This window comes from Panthera leo, chromosome D1, assembly GCF_018350215.1.
Source record: "Panthera leo isolate Ple1 chromosome D1, P.leo_Ple1_pat1.1, whole genome shotgun sequence".
Lineage (NCBI taxonomy): Eukaryota > Metazoa > Chordata > Mammalia > Carnivora > Felidae > Panthera > Panthera leo.
Window position 1 is genome coordinate 88469234 of NC_056688.1, and position 16799 is coordinate 88486032.

The window sequence follows — 16799 nt, forward strand, 5'->3', positions numbered from 1 at the left end:
GGGCTTTTTCCTCTGTTTTAATTATGCTTCGTTTCTCAACTTAATGTTTGAAAAACGCAGGTTTTATTCAGCAGGGGTGTGGGGACGAGGGGGAATGGAGCAAACTGCGTGCTGGAGGTCCCCATAGGCTCTTGGGGCTCTAGACAGAAGCTGGCTCCAGATATTCCATTGTTTCCTCGCAATATTCAAGGCAGTCTGGCAGAAAGGGTGGTAGAAGGTATGCCCAAAGGGAAGCTTTTAACACTGTTTGGCTGGGATATCAGGATAGGATAGCAGACGAAAGGGTGTGTGTGTGTGTGTGTGTGTGTGTGTGTGTGTGTGTGCGCGCGCGCGCGCGCTGTGTGGAAACGTGGAACTTAAGGAAGACAGGGTTACAGCAGCTTATTCTAGTTCATCTTCCGTGACCAGCCTTCGTAAGGGGAGAGATTTGTTGGACCACGTGTCTCCCTTTGGGGCTTTCACTTGGAGCCGATTGATTCGAAGAGGGAGGGCCTGCTGATGCGGCTTCCGGAGGGTTTGGGGATCAAGCCCAGGGCTTACTGTAGAAGTGAACTGGATGAAGACGTAGCTGAATCAGGCCCCACCCCCCACCGTGAAGGCCTTAGGTTCAGGCAGACTGCCGTGCATCAGACTGCAGTGGGTTTAAGGAGCTCCAGGCTCCTCTCCTGCCCCAAACTGGCTGCTAGTCTCCTTGCAAGAGATTCTGCTGCCCTTGCTCCTCCGGAGATGTGGAAATGGGCTGTCGGCAGCGAGCACAGCCGGAGAAGCAGAACAGGAGGAGAATGGAAGGCTTGCGTTCTCCAATGAGCCGTTGATCGAAGTGCAGCTCCACCCCTTTCAGTTTGGAACCCCAGTCAAACAGGGTTGGGAAGCATGGTCAGGTGACCTTCCCTCATTTGGCCACCTGTCCACAGAACTGCTGCGCTTTCCGGGCAGTGACATTGTCTGGTGCAGGCCTCAGATTCCTCGTGAGGACCTCAAAGGAGGATTCCAAATAGGGTAGGAAGTTTCTTCAGCCTGGAAAGTCTTTGGCATCCCCAGTATGGACCCCGGATTAGGACAGCATTCCTCCTGTGTGCTTTGGAGAAAGCTGGGGCAGTGTTTTTAGCAGGGAATAGAACTTAGGGGCCCCAAAGAAGTCCCAGTTCCTGGTCATGATTGACAGGGGTCAGTTGAATAATAGACAAGAGTTGAACTTATGGGATTTTCAGGGATTCTCCTAAAACTTGAGGAATCGGATGAGTCCCCTGGCAGATGGGGAGAACCCATCTTTAGACAAAACTCTCCGGTTCTCCCAGGCTCTAACAGGATACAATATCAGGAACTATCCTTTATTCTAGGAGTTGGGAGAGGAAATGGAGAGGCCTGTTGTCGGGTTATTGAGAGTTATTTCTCTTATTTCTAAACTCAGAGCTATACTGTCATAGCAGAGTAATTATCTTGGGGAAAAAAAGATCAAGGACTCAGGGAGTGACAAAAATATACCTCATCCTGAAACAGCTGTTTTTGTGAGACACCAAAAAATTGGAAGGACGTGCAAAGAGCCAGTGTAAGCTCTGCATGTTTGTATATTTGGGAATATTTCTGTGTAATTAAATTTTGGGACCAGATTGTTCCAATCCTTGTCCTTGTTCCCCACCACAATTGGCTTCCCCTTCAGGGCCCCAGTGGAGGGTTTAGGGCTGCTTTTGTCTGGCCATGACGGGTAAAGAGTGAAGCACATACTATGAGTGTAGATATGACCCATGGCAGTCACCTTCGGACCTAAATGACCTCTATCTCTTGCTCTTAACGCTTCTGAGGTCTGGAAGCAGGGGATGAATTCAGACGGGGTGAAACATTCCCCCTTCAGCCTTTCTGAGGGGTTGAGGGCTAGGCAAACAGCATTAAGGGAATCAAACCCTTGGAGCTCTTTAGCTGCTTGTCACTCAAACTGTATCCACAGACCATCGTCATCATCACCATCATCATCATCGTCATCATCATCTTGTGGAAGCTTGTTAGGAATGCAGAAACTCAGGCCTCACCCTAGATCTATGGAATTTGGATCTGCATTTGAACAACATTCCCTGGTGATTGACAATCATATTAAAGTTCGAGAAGTACTCACCTAGCATGCCTTTGAAGAAACAAATTAGAGATGGTTTTCTTGCACTGTGCTTTCCCATGTTGGTCCATCATTCAGTTTGTGGGAGTATCTGTGTGCCATGTTCAGTCGGACTCCCCCCCTTCACCTTGGTGGGCTACAACAGTGTTTTCCCCTTGTCCCTGCCCCTCATTTTTCTTGGATGAGAGCTCCTCCCCTTGACCTCTGTTTTCAAGGGGACTGTAAGATCTCAGCCCTATTACCATGTCCCCAGGCACAAATTCCACCAAAGAAATAGAGAGAAACACTCTCCATCCACCCCCCCCCCCACCAAGGACCAGGACTTTGGGGTGACTTTGTGAGGTTCTCTTGAGTGAGACAAGAGAGTCACAGATGCGGTAGGTTAGCCCACTTCCAGGTCAGTGATATTTGTTGCCTTTGATGAATTTTACTTCTTCACTGGTATTTAATTTAACCATCTTGTGAATGCACCTCAAACTCTTCTGGAGTCCTACGTGATTTCTTCTTCAGCAACAAATTCCACCAAAGAAATGGAGAAAGACCACCTACGATGGCCTAGTCTCTGAGTCTCTTTCGGTAGGAGATACAAAGATGAGTTAGACAGAGTCCATGACCTTGAGTTTACAATTTGCAAAGAAGGATGAGACAGAACTTAGAGATTTGTGAAGACAAGCAGAACATGACAACAGCCATCAGGAGAAATGCCAAGCACATCTCCTGGAGACTCAGGGGACATCAAGCCCTTGCAGTAAGCTGGGGGGATCTGTGATGGCTTTTATGGGGTGGCCAGAATCTGCAGGCTGGGTAGGACTTCAACAGGGAGGGATTGGCAGGATACTAACCAGGCTGAAGGAACACCTTCAGAAGTGATAGATCACTCGAAGAATAGTTACTGAAGAGCCCCAGTGCTGGACTTGTCAGTTTTGCACTTAATTTCAGTGAATAATGGGAAGCCACTGAGGGTAGCTGAGTAGGAAAGTGACATCATAGAGGCTGCAATAATCCATGGGGGGCAGGGGTATATCAGCACAGTTTGCTGATGGCTAGTCTGGACCACTCTGGGGAGAAGCAAAGGTATCAGAGAGAAAAGAACGTTATTCTCAGGCTTTATTTTTGGTTGAAAATGGTCTGAATTTGTGTGTGTGTGTGTGTGTGTGTGTGTGTGCGCACGTGTGTGCGTAACAGAGAGGAAAAAGTGGGAGAGAGAAAGAGAAAAGAGAGGAAGGGAACCGTGTGGGTGTGGACAAGAGGCTATTAGGTTGCTGACACTGTGGTGACACTTTAGCTTTCATGGCACTTTGCTGGAGGTGGGAATGAGCTCATGATCTCAGAGTACTTCAGGTCAAGTCTGTGTGCTCACGAAGTGCCCAGGGGTAAGTGTTGTACTAGGGAGGACATGAACTGGCAGGGAGGCTGACGATCAGCCCCCGCCACAACTGAGGAAGGGACCGGGTTTCTGAGAGCCTCCTCTCCAGAGCCCGTCTCGTGCCCCAGCCCCGCCACTGCCGTCCCCTGACTGTAGCGGTGCTGACGCCTGGCAGCCGGTGGTGCATCTCGTGTCCGAGATGATGTCCGGTAAGAACCACGGGTCGCTCACGGGACCGCCTCCTGTTTTGCAGTTTCCAGCGGGTTTTTCGGAGGCCAGTGGCATGAAATCCATCCTCAGTACTGGACCAAGTACCAGGTGTGGGAGTGGCTCCAGCACCTTCTGGACACCAACCAGCTCGATGCCAGCTGCATCCCTTTCCAGGAGTTTGACGTCAATGGCGAGCATCTCTGCAGCATGAGTTTGCAGGAGTTCACCCGGGCGGCGGGCACGGCGGGCCAGCTCCTCTACAGCAACCTGCAGCATCTCAAGTGGAATGGTGACTATCTCTTGTCTACCCCTCTGGGAGCCGGCTGCAGAGAGCAGGGACCCCGCAATTGGCAGGGCTCCTTGTCAGGGACATCAGAGGACGGTCTCACCTCCCAATTACTGGGTCCCGAGGGAGGGACGGAGAAAGGAGGCGAGAGAATAGGCACAAAGTCTAGGGTTCCAGGTGTGTCTAATCCCATATAAACCCAAGATAATTTCATTTCTCCTTATGGTTAATTTTTAAACTGGATATTCACAGACTCACTATCAGAAAACCTTTTCTTCTTTCCCTCGCAAACAGGTTTCAATAGCTTAATTCCCGATCACTTGCTTGTTAAGATCATCATGGATACTTTTTCTTTTTTTGAAACTTCTGGACCTAGGCTCTTAAGATGGGACCTACGGGGGGTAAGAAGAAACGCAGAATTAGGTCTATGTTTGCGTTTTGGGGACGAGATGGTTCGCGGTATTTCAACAGATTCTTAAAAGATCTGAAACTCAAAAAAAGGGGGAGAAGTGGGGTTACAACTAATGGTCTGCACACGTGTGGGATGTTTCTGCAGCGATTTCCGGAGTTAGGGCCGCCCCAGCGCCCCAGATGTGTCTTTCTTGAAGCCTTGCCTAGAACACAGGCAGGCTACCCTTTTGCACACTGTGCATCAGTGATAGCTTATTCACACACCTTCCATACTGGCTCGTCAGACACGCTAGGGCAGACAACTCACCTTGCAGAATGTCTTTGACACTGACATAAGGGTCTGCTGATAATACCAGTAAAAACCTAGCTCTTCTGAGAACCGTGGGCATCTTGGAAGGCAGTAACATGTAGGAATTGCGAGCTGGCCTGTCCACATCAGAACGGGCATGTCTGTCTTAGCAGAACCTATGTTTGGGCAGGTAGCTGTAACTTTGGGAAGGCATCAGTTCCAGGGCTCTGAAGCAGAGTCAGACTGTGACAGCCGTTACCAACACTGAGGAGGACCCAGGGTCTGGCCTCAAAGCTGGCAGCTGGGGTGGCCATTTTGGATGACCTCATCCAGCTCCCGGGCACTCCCTTCTTCCCAAGTACCTCACACAGACGGTTGCTCATTTTTCTTTTACTAGAACCAGACCAAACAAGGCTCTATAAATAACCCTCGGGAATCTTCAGAAGGAGCAGACTTACACTTGAAGATTTAAAAATATTTACCTCCCTACCTGCAATTAAATCCACTCCTTTAAAGCTTTGCCCTGATTGGAACCTAAGGCAGACAGGCTTGGGAGGCAGAGAGCGAAGGTGCTGCGGCCATCTTTGACCTCCTATGACTTGCCTGGTCCCACTGCATTCTGTTGGTGCCTCTGAGTGCCTGATCACCAGATTTCTTCCCTTTGTTTCCTTGTTCGCCTTTTTGTAGACATTATATTAACTTATATTCTTTGAGTGTTTATTTATACCGGACACTCTAAGTGAATTGATTCATTTAATGACCTTATGACAAAAACTAAACATTGTACCCATTTTACAGATGGGAAACCCAAAGGTCAGAGAGGTTAAAGGTATGACCTCTTCTCTTGAGATATTTAAAATCTGTCTGGAGAGGACACACATACTCAACTCATTCACGTGTGTGTGTGTGTGTGTGTGTGTGTGTGTGTGTGTGTGTGTGTATACGTTTATTTTTGGTATTCATTTATGTGGACATACCTCACAGATTGAATCTAATCAAATGGGTTTCATTACATTTAAGATCAAAGAAGAATCAAGCCAGTCAAAATGGTTTCTAGCCTATTTTTGTTTTCATTTTGTATCATATCTTAGTAGGGGAAAGCACCTTAGAGGCCATCTAGTGACTTTATCTAGTTTAATCCCCTAAATTTACAGATGACGAAAGCAAGACCAAGAAAGGCGAAGTGCCTCACAGCTATTAGTGGGAAAACTGGCCCGCTGACTTCTGAAGTTCTATTTCCATCATACTGGATGGCGTCCCTGTACAAGGCCAAATAATTCCATCCGATGTAGATGCCCTAGCTACTGATTTTCTGGGCCGGGACTCCAGGCTCAAGTTTGTAGGTGCTGAGAGGGAAGCCCCCTCGCATAAGCCAACAGAGGCGGACAGGTGGCAGGACTGGCATAACGTCTTCCAAGAAGCCAGCTCTATCCTTGTTTAAGCTTTTGTGGCTTGTTTAAGTTTTGGCTCCACGTGAGCCGGCTCAGACTTTCCCAATCTGTCCTTCACAGGCCAGTGCAGCAGTGACCTGTTCCAGTCCACACACAATGTCATTGTCAAGACGGAACAAACTGGTGAGTAGCCCCAGACAAAGGGAGCCAACTCGGTAGGCAAAGCCCCGGGGGAGGACAGTTGGAGGGAGTCAGGAGAGCGTGGGGGCAGACGGATCCAGTGTGATGGCAGGAAACCCAAGGGTGCCTCTTCCCTGGCCGCCTCCAGCGGGCCACTCCACCATGAACCTCGTTCTGTGCCTTTGGGACCAGTGACTGCCATCTATTTCTGATCTAGACTGGTGCTGCCCACACTTCTCTGCTTCCCACTACTGGTCAAGGCACCATGCAGGCTCTGGTCCAAGAGCAAGAAAAAATGCAGAGCCTAGGTGGGCCTCCTTCTCGTAGGAAGAGAGTCAGGGCACTGGGCTGAGCCGAGTTAGAAGAAGCAAGGGGAGGGAAGAGACAAAGGCCAGTGTCTCCTCCCCGCTCCTCTTTAGGTGGGGGTATATTTCACAAAAAGGAGGAACATACAGACGTGCTCTTGTAGATACTGTAGCTTCTGGAAGGCCCTGGGGGGATGTCTAAGAGCAGCTGCAGAACCCAACTCCTGCCTCAGGTGCATTTTTAGACAAAAGACACTATTCTAGGCTCTGAGTAGGCTGTGCAATCTCATAGTATCTACATTTACTTTTGTTCTTCCCCTGACCAATCAACCCTCCTTTCTCTGTCCCACATCTTTCTCCTGGGGACTTTCTGCCGGTCTGTAGGACTTGCAGAGGGCAGGCAGGAGCTGCCTTGAGAAACTGCGCCCCAGGGCCTGGCACCAATCAGATCTCCTTGCATCTTGGCCTTTGGCCTATGACCTCTCCATCTAGGGAGACCTATGCAAGTCCCCCAAAGTCTACTGGCCACGATAAAATCGTGCGGCTGCCGCTGCTCCAGGGTCACTCCCTACAGGCACGTCAGTGAGATTGTGAACCACGTGGGATGAGTTTGCCACAGGCCTCCCTGAGGGTTGCACGCTAGTCACGGAGGACAGGATTTGACCTGGGGCGGTTTGTGAGTCCCTAGGGGCTAAAAATGACCCCACGCAGTTATTTGCTCTCTTTGAGGCTAGTCTCCCATTAGTAAAGAGAAAACAATGGCTGTTAAGCATGTTAATTAGGTTTTCCTAGCCTTGCCCTCCCCTACCAGCGCTTGGGTTCCCCAGATGGTCTGTGCTTCTGGGCCTGATTGCCCTAGAGGCGGACACTGGACTTGTCCCAGAGGCTGGGGTTCCGCCCCTACTCCCACCAGGACCTGACAGCCCCATTGGAGGAGCCAGCTGGTACTGGAGAGGGCCCAAATAACCTGATAATTCCTCCTTGACCATCCAGACATTCTTGTGTTGCCAGTTCAGAAAAGCTAAGCCAAAGGGTGGAGAAGAGGGTCCACCCTAGGAGGAGGGGAGAAGAGGCTCAAGAGGGGGCAACACCCCCCAAAACTTTTCGGTTCAATTTGTTTTCAGAGACAACAACAGGTGTATGAGGTGACCCAACAAGGAGAGAGGGTGTGACCCCAGGAGACTGGGCTTGGGGTGGCCAAACACGTAGCTATTAGCTAAAATACCAGCTAAATCCCTATGGCGTAAACAGGACGACTTAGCCAGTGAGTCTATGCTATAAAAACAAAATGAAACTCGGCCAGTGGCTTACCACCCTGACCCTGAAATTCAGAACCCAGACAGGAGGGGAGCTGAGGGCAGCCTCCATCGGTGAAGAGGGAAAAGCAGGACGTTCCTGGTGGGGACAAGGTGAGAGCTCCTGCCAGGTCTCACAGCTCTTGGCCAGGAAAGAAAATGCTTCTGTTGGCGATCAGCCCAGACGTGGGGGTTGTGTAGGAGTTGGGCTCCATTTGGGGTAGGTGGGCGGGAGTTTCCTTCAAATCTGAAATCTGAAGAGTCAGACATGCTTACCCAGCACCCTGCAGGGGTGGGGGTGGGGGGAAGAAGCACGCTTCTTTTCCAAGATGAGGCAATGGGGCCTCACTCTCCAACGTTGTTTGCTTGATTAGGTGACACGCTCTTCTCCCTCTCTATTTTGTTTTGAGAATTTTATGTTGCCCCTTAAGATAATTGGAGAAATCCTGGGGGGAGGGAGCTGTCATCCAACTGGAGGGGGACTTCCAATATTCAGCCACAAAGACACCGTGATAAGACTAGCTAGACTTCCTGCAAGGAAACATTAATTCTCCCAGGAAGAGATTTCTAGGAAAAGACGCTCATTAATTAGGAATTATTTGTCGCCAACAATTTCTTTTTCTAATGTGAATTTTATCTAGTAGAATGCAAGACAATGCCAGGCTCCCGAGCCCAGCCCCTGCCACGTGCAGACTGGGAAAATTCCCAGGAAGCCAAAGCGATGGTCTGGGACCGGGTCTCACTGCGGTAACTTGTCTCATGTCCCCAAAGAGGCAGCAGGTATAGAACATCTGGCTGGGGCCGTGATAAAGCCCATTTCCCCCAGGACCCTGGAAGAAAAGTGAGTTACTTGTGGCAGAAACAGAATCTTACCCTTTCTCTATGAGGACCACCCACTATGTCCTGCCCCTCTCTGAGGAGCAGGGAGTTAGAAAAGGCAAACTCATCACCCAGGGGAAGATGCTTGCTGACCATTCCCACTTTCCGTCTTTTGTAGACCCTTCCGTCATGAACGCCTGGAAAGAAGAAAACTATTTATATGACACCAGCTATGGTAGCACAGTAGGTAACTAACTCCCTGACACTTAAAGGCCTTTGACATTTTTACCCTGTTTTCTAACAGCCACGAAGTTACATTGTAAGGAGGGGGCGCCTAATGTCCTTTGTCTTTTCATTGCCGCAGATCTGTTGGACAGCAAGACTTTCTGCCGGGCCCAGATCTCCATGACAACCACCGGTCACCTTCCTGTCGGTAAGTTGTCCTGACATCAGGGCCCAAGTGTGCCACCGGCAAGTCCTTACTGAGAATGAATGAGAATCACCAACATCCTAGGTTTCCACTTTGCTGGATGGAGTCTTTCTCATTAAAAGACTAGGAAAGGAAAAGACTTGCTCTTTTTAAGAGGCTTGCTTTCCAGCCAATATTTGTACCTCGAAAATGACCACCAGGGAAGCCTCTGGGAAAAGTGTTTGTCTCCTGTGAAACCAAGTCACCCTCTCGTGACAACAAAAACCTCTCTTTTCAACACGGACTTGCTCTTGGGAAACTATCTGATAAAACTATTCAGACTTGGGCATAGTTATGGGGGAAGAAGGCCATATCTAATTTTCAACAAACTATATCTGACTTTAGGGGAAGGCTATCTAAAAGTGGCCTTCAGAGATCAGCAAACCTTTGCTGATGGTCTCTGAGTAGAAGGGTGGCAGTTGGACATTTCTAGAACCCTGGTTTTCACAGGTCAGTTTTTAAGTCTGCCCCTGATGGCTCAGATTAGTCAGACCACCTGCACTTTATATGAACTATGTTCACATTAGTTGTGTTTGGTTAAAATTGGATGCAACTGGGGGGCTACCCTTAGCTCTCGGTCAAGGTTCCACTGAGGGGGTTGGTTTCTTGGGAGTCTGCAGAGGCGCTTTCAGATTATCTCTCCCTCCCCTCACAAACAGGGACATTGGCAGGTGCCATGTGAGAACTGGGGAGGTGAACAGAGGGTTCCATGTTGTCTCTTGACCTGGGTACGAACCCGTAGCTCTGCTTGGGTCTGTGAGGTTCGGAGCTTAGACTTGTCATGAGTCAATTGCTCTTTTCCTGGAATTGAATTCGGGGCATCTTAAGAATTGGGATTTAAATGAAGAACTTGGAATCAAACAGCCTCTCCTCCCCTGACCTCCCCCTCCTTTTTTTTTTTTTTTTTTTTTTTTTTTTTTTGCTTTTGTTCATTGTGTTTGAGAACTGAAGTAACAAGATTTGAGGTTCTGTTTTCGGGTCAAACCCCTTGAGTGAAACAGAGCTGGGAGCCGGCGTAAATGCATCTGGAACTGAAGTGAAGAATGAAGGCCAATTCGTTTCCCTACTTCCCCCTCCCCTGATGGCCCAGAGGGTTATGTGTCACCGGAAGGATTTGTGTAACTTAGGAAATAGATCAGACACTGGAAAGGCTCTGCAGTGGGTTTGCCATTCTGGGGGAACAGAAACAATTGGGGGGAAATTTCTGCAGCAGCCATGGCCACCCAGTCCAGACCCAGGATTTCAGAGCTGAGGAAACCATCCGGTCGCACTCTGACTCCCTCTCACGCTTTGCAAGGTGGTACCTCCTGCTTCCTTCCGGTTGGGTCTCTGGCTTATGGCGAAAGATGGCAGCTGAGAATAAACTTGCGCAAACCACTTCCTAAGCTCAGAGGTTGTTAGGTCTTTGGGCACCTGGGAAACATAAAAGCCAGGTCACAGCTCCCCTGCCCTCACAGCCTGGCCAGGCTTCTCTCTTCTGTCTCCTGCCTTATCTTCTGGAGTCTCAGAACCAATAGGGGCCCTTTCTGCTTTCACATTTGCAGTAACCGGGAACTCACTGTCCCCTTATCCCACCTTTGAATCATCCTGATAAATGGACTTTGCAGATCTGCACACCTTTACCTCCATTGATCCTGGATTCCCCCGTCCGCTGTTCCTATCCTACGATGGAACCGCAGTGAAACAATCCGGGACCTCTACCAGAATCATTACAGCAAGAATCAGCTCAGTGTCTGGGCTTGGGAGATTCTTGGGAGGAACGGCCCTCCAGTGGGATAGTGAATTACAGCCTTGTATGATGGGTCCACTCCTTCCAAAAAGGTTTAGTCTTTGCTGAACCCCTGTAAAAAGACCTTTGTCATTTGTCTGAGTCTTTAGATTTTCAGTTCCCATTAAATCGGGTGCAGGTAAATATCTTTCTATGTTTTAATGCCAGTTACAAGCCAAGCGAAGGCGAGGCCCAGCATAAACTGATGCCCTCTGTGATAAACGCAGGTGGGGAAGCAGGCTTTGTTTTGATTTCTCTGTCGTCTGCCCATTTCACAAAATGGCTGCTGCCAGTGTTCCTGATCTGCCCGATAGTCCTCGAGCCAATCATGCCAACTCGGGCTTGATGTGTTTATTCACTGACTTGTTGAGCCTAGAGCTAGGGTGGCACGGTCTATTATAACACTGACATTTGTATATCCCGTAAAGAAATGGCTCACAGCTGAATCACATGCAAATGCTTCTAATCTTCACTTCTTGCGAAGCGACTTAGCTGAAGTCATGCTCTGGAACTTGCGTCACACACCTGTGGCTTGGTGCTGCCCTTGCCCAGACTGGACCTTGGCCTGAGGTACCTGGGAGCAGAGCAAGAGAAAGCCAAGCTGGACAACTTCCCCAGAGCGAGCCATTATTTTATGAGAGTGAATCACTCAACCACATGGCTAACTTCAAAGGTTTTGACTTTTATTTTGGGGTGAGGGGAAGACACAGGGGGAGAGGCCATCGTATTAAAGTGAGCTTTCAGATCAAAAGACTTTAGTGCTAAGGCAGGTTGGTGATTCCACAGCTTGTCCACACACACCAGGGACGGGAAGAGGAGGCTGGAAGAAATCTCGAGTTTCCTTTTGCCTTTGGCTGTATAGTCAGTCCCCCGTATTATTTATGATGGAAACACTTTTGTTAGGAGAGTTATTTTATTCTTTGTTTTTAGTTTTTCTTTAAGCTGGATAGAGGTCCAGTCTCGGTAAATGGCTGACATCTCACAGAGGAAACTCCCTCATGGTCCGTCTGGTCTGGGGTCTTTAAGTCTAGAGTCCACGGACTGCTAAGCGAGCCTAAACCCCTAAAGTTGTTCACAGATTCTCCCTGAGTGTACACATATGTGCATTTTTTCTGGGGAGAGGGTCTAAGGTTTCCATCTTATTCGCTAAGTTACCTTCCCCCCAAAGTAATTGACTCTATGTCAGCTTGGAACCCCTAAATATTATTTAGGCCAATATTATTATTGAGGCCAATAAGCCAAGAAACACTTGGGTTTTTCTGAGTTCAACCCTGGCTCTGAAATAATGGCCCCATATCCCTCTTGGATGCCATTGGAAAATGAGCTTTGCTTGTGGCCTCCTGGGTAAATGCCACTCTTTGTCTGCAGAACAACGCGGCCCTGTCAGAGTGATGTATCACTTGGAAACCGGGGTGGGTGCCAGGCCTGTCGCAATAGTGTCACATCCTGATGGGATGTTGCAACCTCGCCCTGAAACCTACAGGGAGGGAGAGTGGAGTCTCCTCACGTTTCCTGTGAATTTGCCCTTCCAGATTTCAGAGAAACCCAAGTCAGGTGCAGGCCCTCTTGCCGGCAACGCCTGGGGAGAGAGTCTTAACCAGAGTGAGAGGCTTCTCTGCTAACCAGAGCTGGTGAAATCCCCGTCCACCCACCATGGCTTACAGAGAAACTGCTCGGAACGCTGAGTCGTGACAAGCCGGGTGCTCCTATAGGTGGACGTGTCCATACATGCTGGAAAATACAGAATCCTCAAGTCGGAATTGCTTCTCCCCCGCCAGCTAGAGCATTAGAGAACTGACCCTGATTCTCGGCAGGGAAGACATCTGTGAAGTCTGTGCTGTGCCACCATCTTTGGAAATGGCACAGGGTGGTGGTTGAGATGAAGCCTCTGCATTCAAACTATTTGTGTTCACGTCCCGACTCCCCTCGCAGGCTGTGTGACTTTACACAAGGCATCTGACCTCTCTGTGTCTTAGCTCCACCACAGCTATAATCTGTGAATCATAGCAGTACCCACCTCATAGGTGGGTAAGTAAATAAGTAAATAAGGTCATTAAGGTAAAAAGCTTAGCACAGGTACATAGTAAGTGCTCAATAAACAGTAGCTATGCTTCTTAACCATTTTAATTAGGAGCTAATGGTTATTCTAACTCTTTGAATGATGACACTCTTGACAATTAAATGAATGTCAAGAACCCTGTCCCTTTGCATACAGTTTCAGTCAGTCTGAAATGCCCTTGAAGGCCACACAGGGGTCAGTGAACCCTAGCTTAGGAAGCCCCGATGTAATGCCCACAGAAGAGATGCATTTTACTGGCCCAGTTCCTTAACAGGATTGGCTTGCATTTAGAGACTACTCTGTATTAAAATTGTGGATTTCTGATTCAGAGAGTTTTGGTGAGATCTGCTTTGGTCCTCCAAATACCTGAGGCGCCCAATCTCTCTCTCCTCTCTCTCTCTCTCTTTCTCTCTCTCTCTCTCTTTCTCTCTCTCTCTCTCTCTCTCTCTCTCTCACACACACACACACACACACACACACACACTCCACATACCCATGCATACATGCACTGCTAGACCATTTAGTTTTCTTTTTAAGAAGTTTCATTTCACAGATCTGCCTCTGCCGTCTTCTCTTTGGCGATACTCTCAAGGGTTACCATGATGAGTCATTTGTTAAACTAATCTGTGTTTCCATAGTCCACTGGTGGCCCTCTGTACTGAGCTCAGGCCAGTCAATGGTCTCTTTGTCAGGCTGATTAAAATGTAACTTTGCATGCCAAAAAAGGGCACTCCTCTGGCTTAAAAGCCATTTTCTTTGTTATAAATGTTTACGTTTTATATTATGTAAAAAAAGAAACACACACACACACACACACACACACACATACACACTCAACTTACTTCAATGACCTAAATCCTTCAATGGCTTCTTATCTGAGTATAAAAGCTAAAATCCACAAAGAGTCCCATCAAGCCTGAACCTTTACCCCTTTGTCACAGTTGCACTGGCTTCCTTCTATTCTGTGAATGTACCAAACACATACTGACCTCAGGGCCTTTGCACTTACTATTCTTATTCATAGCAGGTTCTTCCATAAGCTCTCTGCATGGCTGACTGTTTCCCTCACATCCTCCTGGTCCCCTTATCCGTGGGGGATAGTTTTTATCATCTCTGTTTTGTTTTGCTCATATACCACATATACAAACAGTGCCAGGCATGTACTAGGGGCTCAAAAAATATTGGTTAAATGAGTGGATGAATGAATGGAAATCACGATTGTAGGAAAGAGGTAAATTAAACAGTTCTTGTTTTTTCCTTTAGCAGAGTCACCTGAGATAAAAAAGGAGCAAGACCACCCTGCAAAGTCCCACACCAAAAAGCACAGTAAGTTGGCGGGCTTTCAGATGGCTCTTGGCCCTTCCTTCCACGTTGGTCATAATTAGAGGCCGCTAATTTTTAGGCAAATATGGCCTCTGCCTGTTGCCTCCACTTTTCTACCTCCACCTGCGTAGGCGAGAGAGTAGGGATGTCGCTTGCCCAGGGAAGCAGTTTCTCAAATAGAGACCACCCCCCCCCCCCCCAGAGAGTTCCTCCTCATGCTGCTCTATTTGTTCTAAAACTGAGATACCAAGGGAATAACCGCTTCTTGCAGTCATGAGGTTAGTGACTCCCCCCGTTCCAGAAAAATGGGTGGGAAGAGAAGAAGGGTGGGAAGAAACAGCTGAGATTTTTTTTTCCCTTTTGTTGACTGTTGACTTCCTACCTCTGTCAAGTTATTGATCCAAGAGGTGACTGTTTACTCTTAAGATGCAGCAGAGCTCTTTGGAAGTTGCATTTCCCCCAATAATCAAACCTCTTGAAGATACAGGAAATATCCGAGACATGGAGGAGAGGGCACAGAAAGAAATCAAGACGGTGTAATATACAAGTGATAGGGAATCGGACATCTTCACTATCTGTACTCCACATCACTCCACGGAATCGAATGAACACAGCACCCCAAATGGCGGGAGGAATTGTGCGGCCCAAGTCTAGTGGGAGTCCAAGTAGGATTTGGTTGCTAATCTTATTGTAGGAGCTGCTTCATTTTCATATTGGCCCGCTCAACTCCCACAAGACCTTGCCCCAACATATTCTAGGAGTTAAAGTTCCAGAGCCCCGTCGATGTGCATTTGACTAAAGCACAGTTGCTGGGTGAGAGCGATCTACTTGGGCTGAGGTCCTAAACGAAAGTGGTTGAAATTCGCTCTTCAGGGAAATAACAGTTTAAAATGAATCCTGAACAATTTGTCCACAGTAATTCGAAGAGACTCTCCCTGGCATTGGAGGGCCGAGACGTATGCCTTCGTCTTAGCTTTGACACTGGTTAACTGGGTGACCTCGGTCAAGTCACTTACATTCTCTGTGTCTCAGACTCCTGATTTATAAGCTAAAGCCCTGTGCTGGTTCATTCTCAAATGCCTTTTGTTTTGTTCTGATATTTGGTCGTCCCGTGTCTGGCTTTGCTGGTGGGGAGGGGAAAATGGAATGTGTCCTACTTGCTAGAAAATGTCACAACTCTGTGCCTCCTCTGCCCCTTCTTTGCCGTGACTTAGGCCGTTAATACACTCCTTTTCCAACCTCTCCTCAGATCCACGAGGGACTCACTTATGGGAATTCATCCGTGACATCCTCCTGAACCCAGACAAGAATCCGGGGCTAATCAAGTGGGAAGACCGGTCTGAGGGCATCTTCAGGTTCTTGAAATCGGAGGCTGTGGCTCAGCTGTGGGGAAAAAAGAAGAACAACAACAGCATGACCTACGAAAAACTCAGCCGAGCGATGAGGTGAGGAGTTTCCAGTCCCAACCGTGACCGGTTGTTTCCTCGGCGGTCTGAGTCTGACCAGCCACCTCATGCGATGTCCTTTGTTACAGATATTACTACAAAAGAGAAATTCTGGAGCGGGTAGATGGACGAAGACTGGTCTATAAATTTGGGAAAAATGCACGTGGATGGAGAGAAAATGAAAACTGAATCTGCCAACACTTTGAACTCAAGCCAACACATACCCCAGACAATAGCAAACCAAGAAATCCTGCACATGCGTATTTCAAAGACTACTTTTCTCTGATATTTATGTACCATGAGGGGGAACAGCATCCGCTTCTAATGGGAACAAGGAACACTACAGTCGATAAAATTATTTTGTTACTTTGAAGTATGTCCTATATGGGGAACAAACGTACACAGTTTTCTGTGAAATATGAGGCTTGTATGCGGCCGTGATTTGTTTTTGCCTCTATTGAAGTTCTTTTCCATGGCAAGAAGAACAGGATTGGTAGCCTTGTGCTTCCTGCTAAAAGAAAGAAAAAAATATTAGAGGGCATTAAATGTTTTTATGTGCAAAATGATTAGGGAAAGGTGATGTGTCTTCTGCACTTACGAATCCACGTGGCCTCATCAAGAGAGGTGGGTGTGGTTGTTAGCATGGACCCCGATGGTCTCAGATTGACAGGATGAACCAGAGGATGCTGGGAAGTTTAACCTGGGCTTTGGGAGCCGGTGAGTGGAGCATGAAGCCTTCTGAAATCCAAGTGGACTATAATCACCGCATAATCACAGGACTTGCGATGCTTAAATCAGCAAGAAGAATAATGGTGGGGGCTTTCTACTCATTCAAGAATGATTTACCTAATGCCAAGGCTGTTTTTCTCTCTCCCCCTTGGATGATTGGCGGGGGGGGGGGGGGGGTGGAGGGGTGGAAACTTCAATTGCCACCTCTGCTCACTTCTAGATATTTAAGAGAGGGTCTAGCCTTGGTTGTTTTTATCCCAATTGCTCCAAAATAAATGGGAAAAAGGAGGTGGTGATGAGTTTGCTGTTGGAGCCCTATAGCCCCTGAGTAATTCTTTGTTGTGTGT

General features: G+C 48.1%; 1 protein-coding gene across 3 annotated transcripts in view; it reads left to right on the plus strand.

The window, feature by feature from the left end:
* EHF (ETS homologous factor) overlaps positions 1–16096 on the plus strand; it is a 36745-nt gene extending 20649 nt beyond the window's left edge. The window contains exons 1-8 of one of the 3 annotated variants that reach the window (XM_042905716.1): positions 3119–3181; positions 3727–3972; positions 6181–6243; positions 8838–8906; positions 9024–9092; positions 14219–14281; positions 15528–15723; positions 15813–16096. In XM_042905716.1, the coding sequence (XP_042761650.1) occupies positions 3891–3972; positions 6181–6243; positions 8838–8906; positions 9024–9092; positions 14219–14281; positions 15528–15723; positions 15813–15912 (642 nt within the window). In that variant the 5' untranslated portion in view covers positions 3119–3181; positions 3727–3890 and the 3' untranslated portion in view covers positions 15913–16096. Of the gene's footprint in view, positions 1–3118; positions 3182–3726; positions 3973–6180; positions 6244–8837; positions 8907–9023; positions 9093–14218; positions 14282–15527; positions 15724–15812 lie in introns of those variants that run through there. The other 2 variants (XM_042905714.1, XM_042905715.1) reach the window with 2 other exon arrangements.
* The last annotated feature ends 703 nt before the right edge of the window (positions 16097–16799 follow it).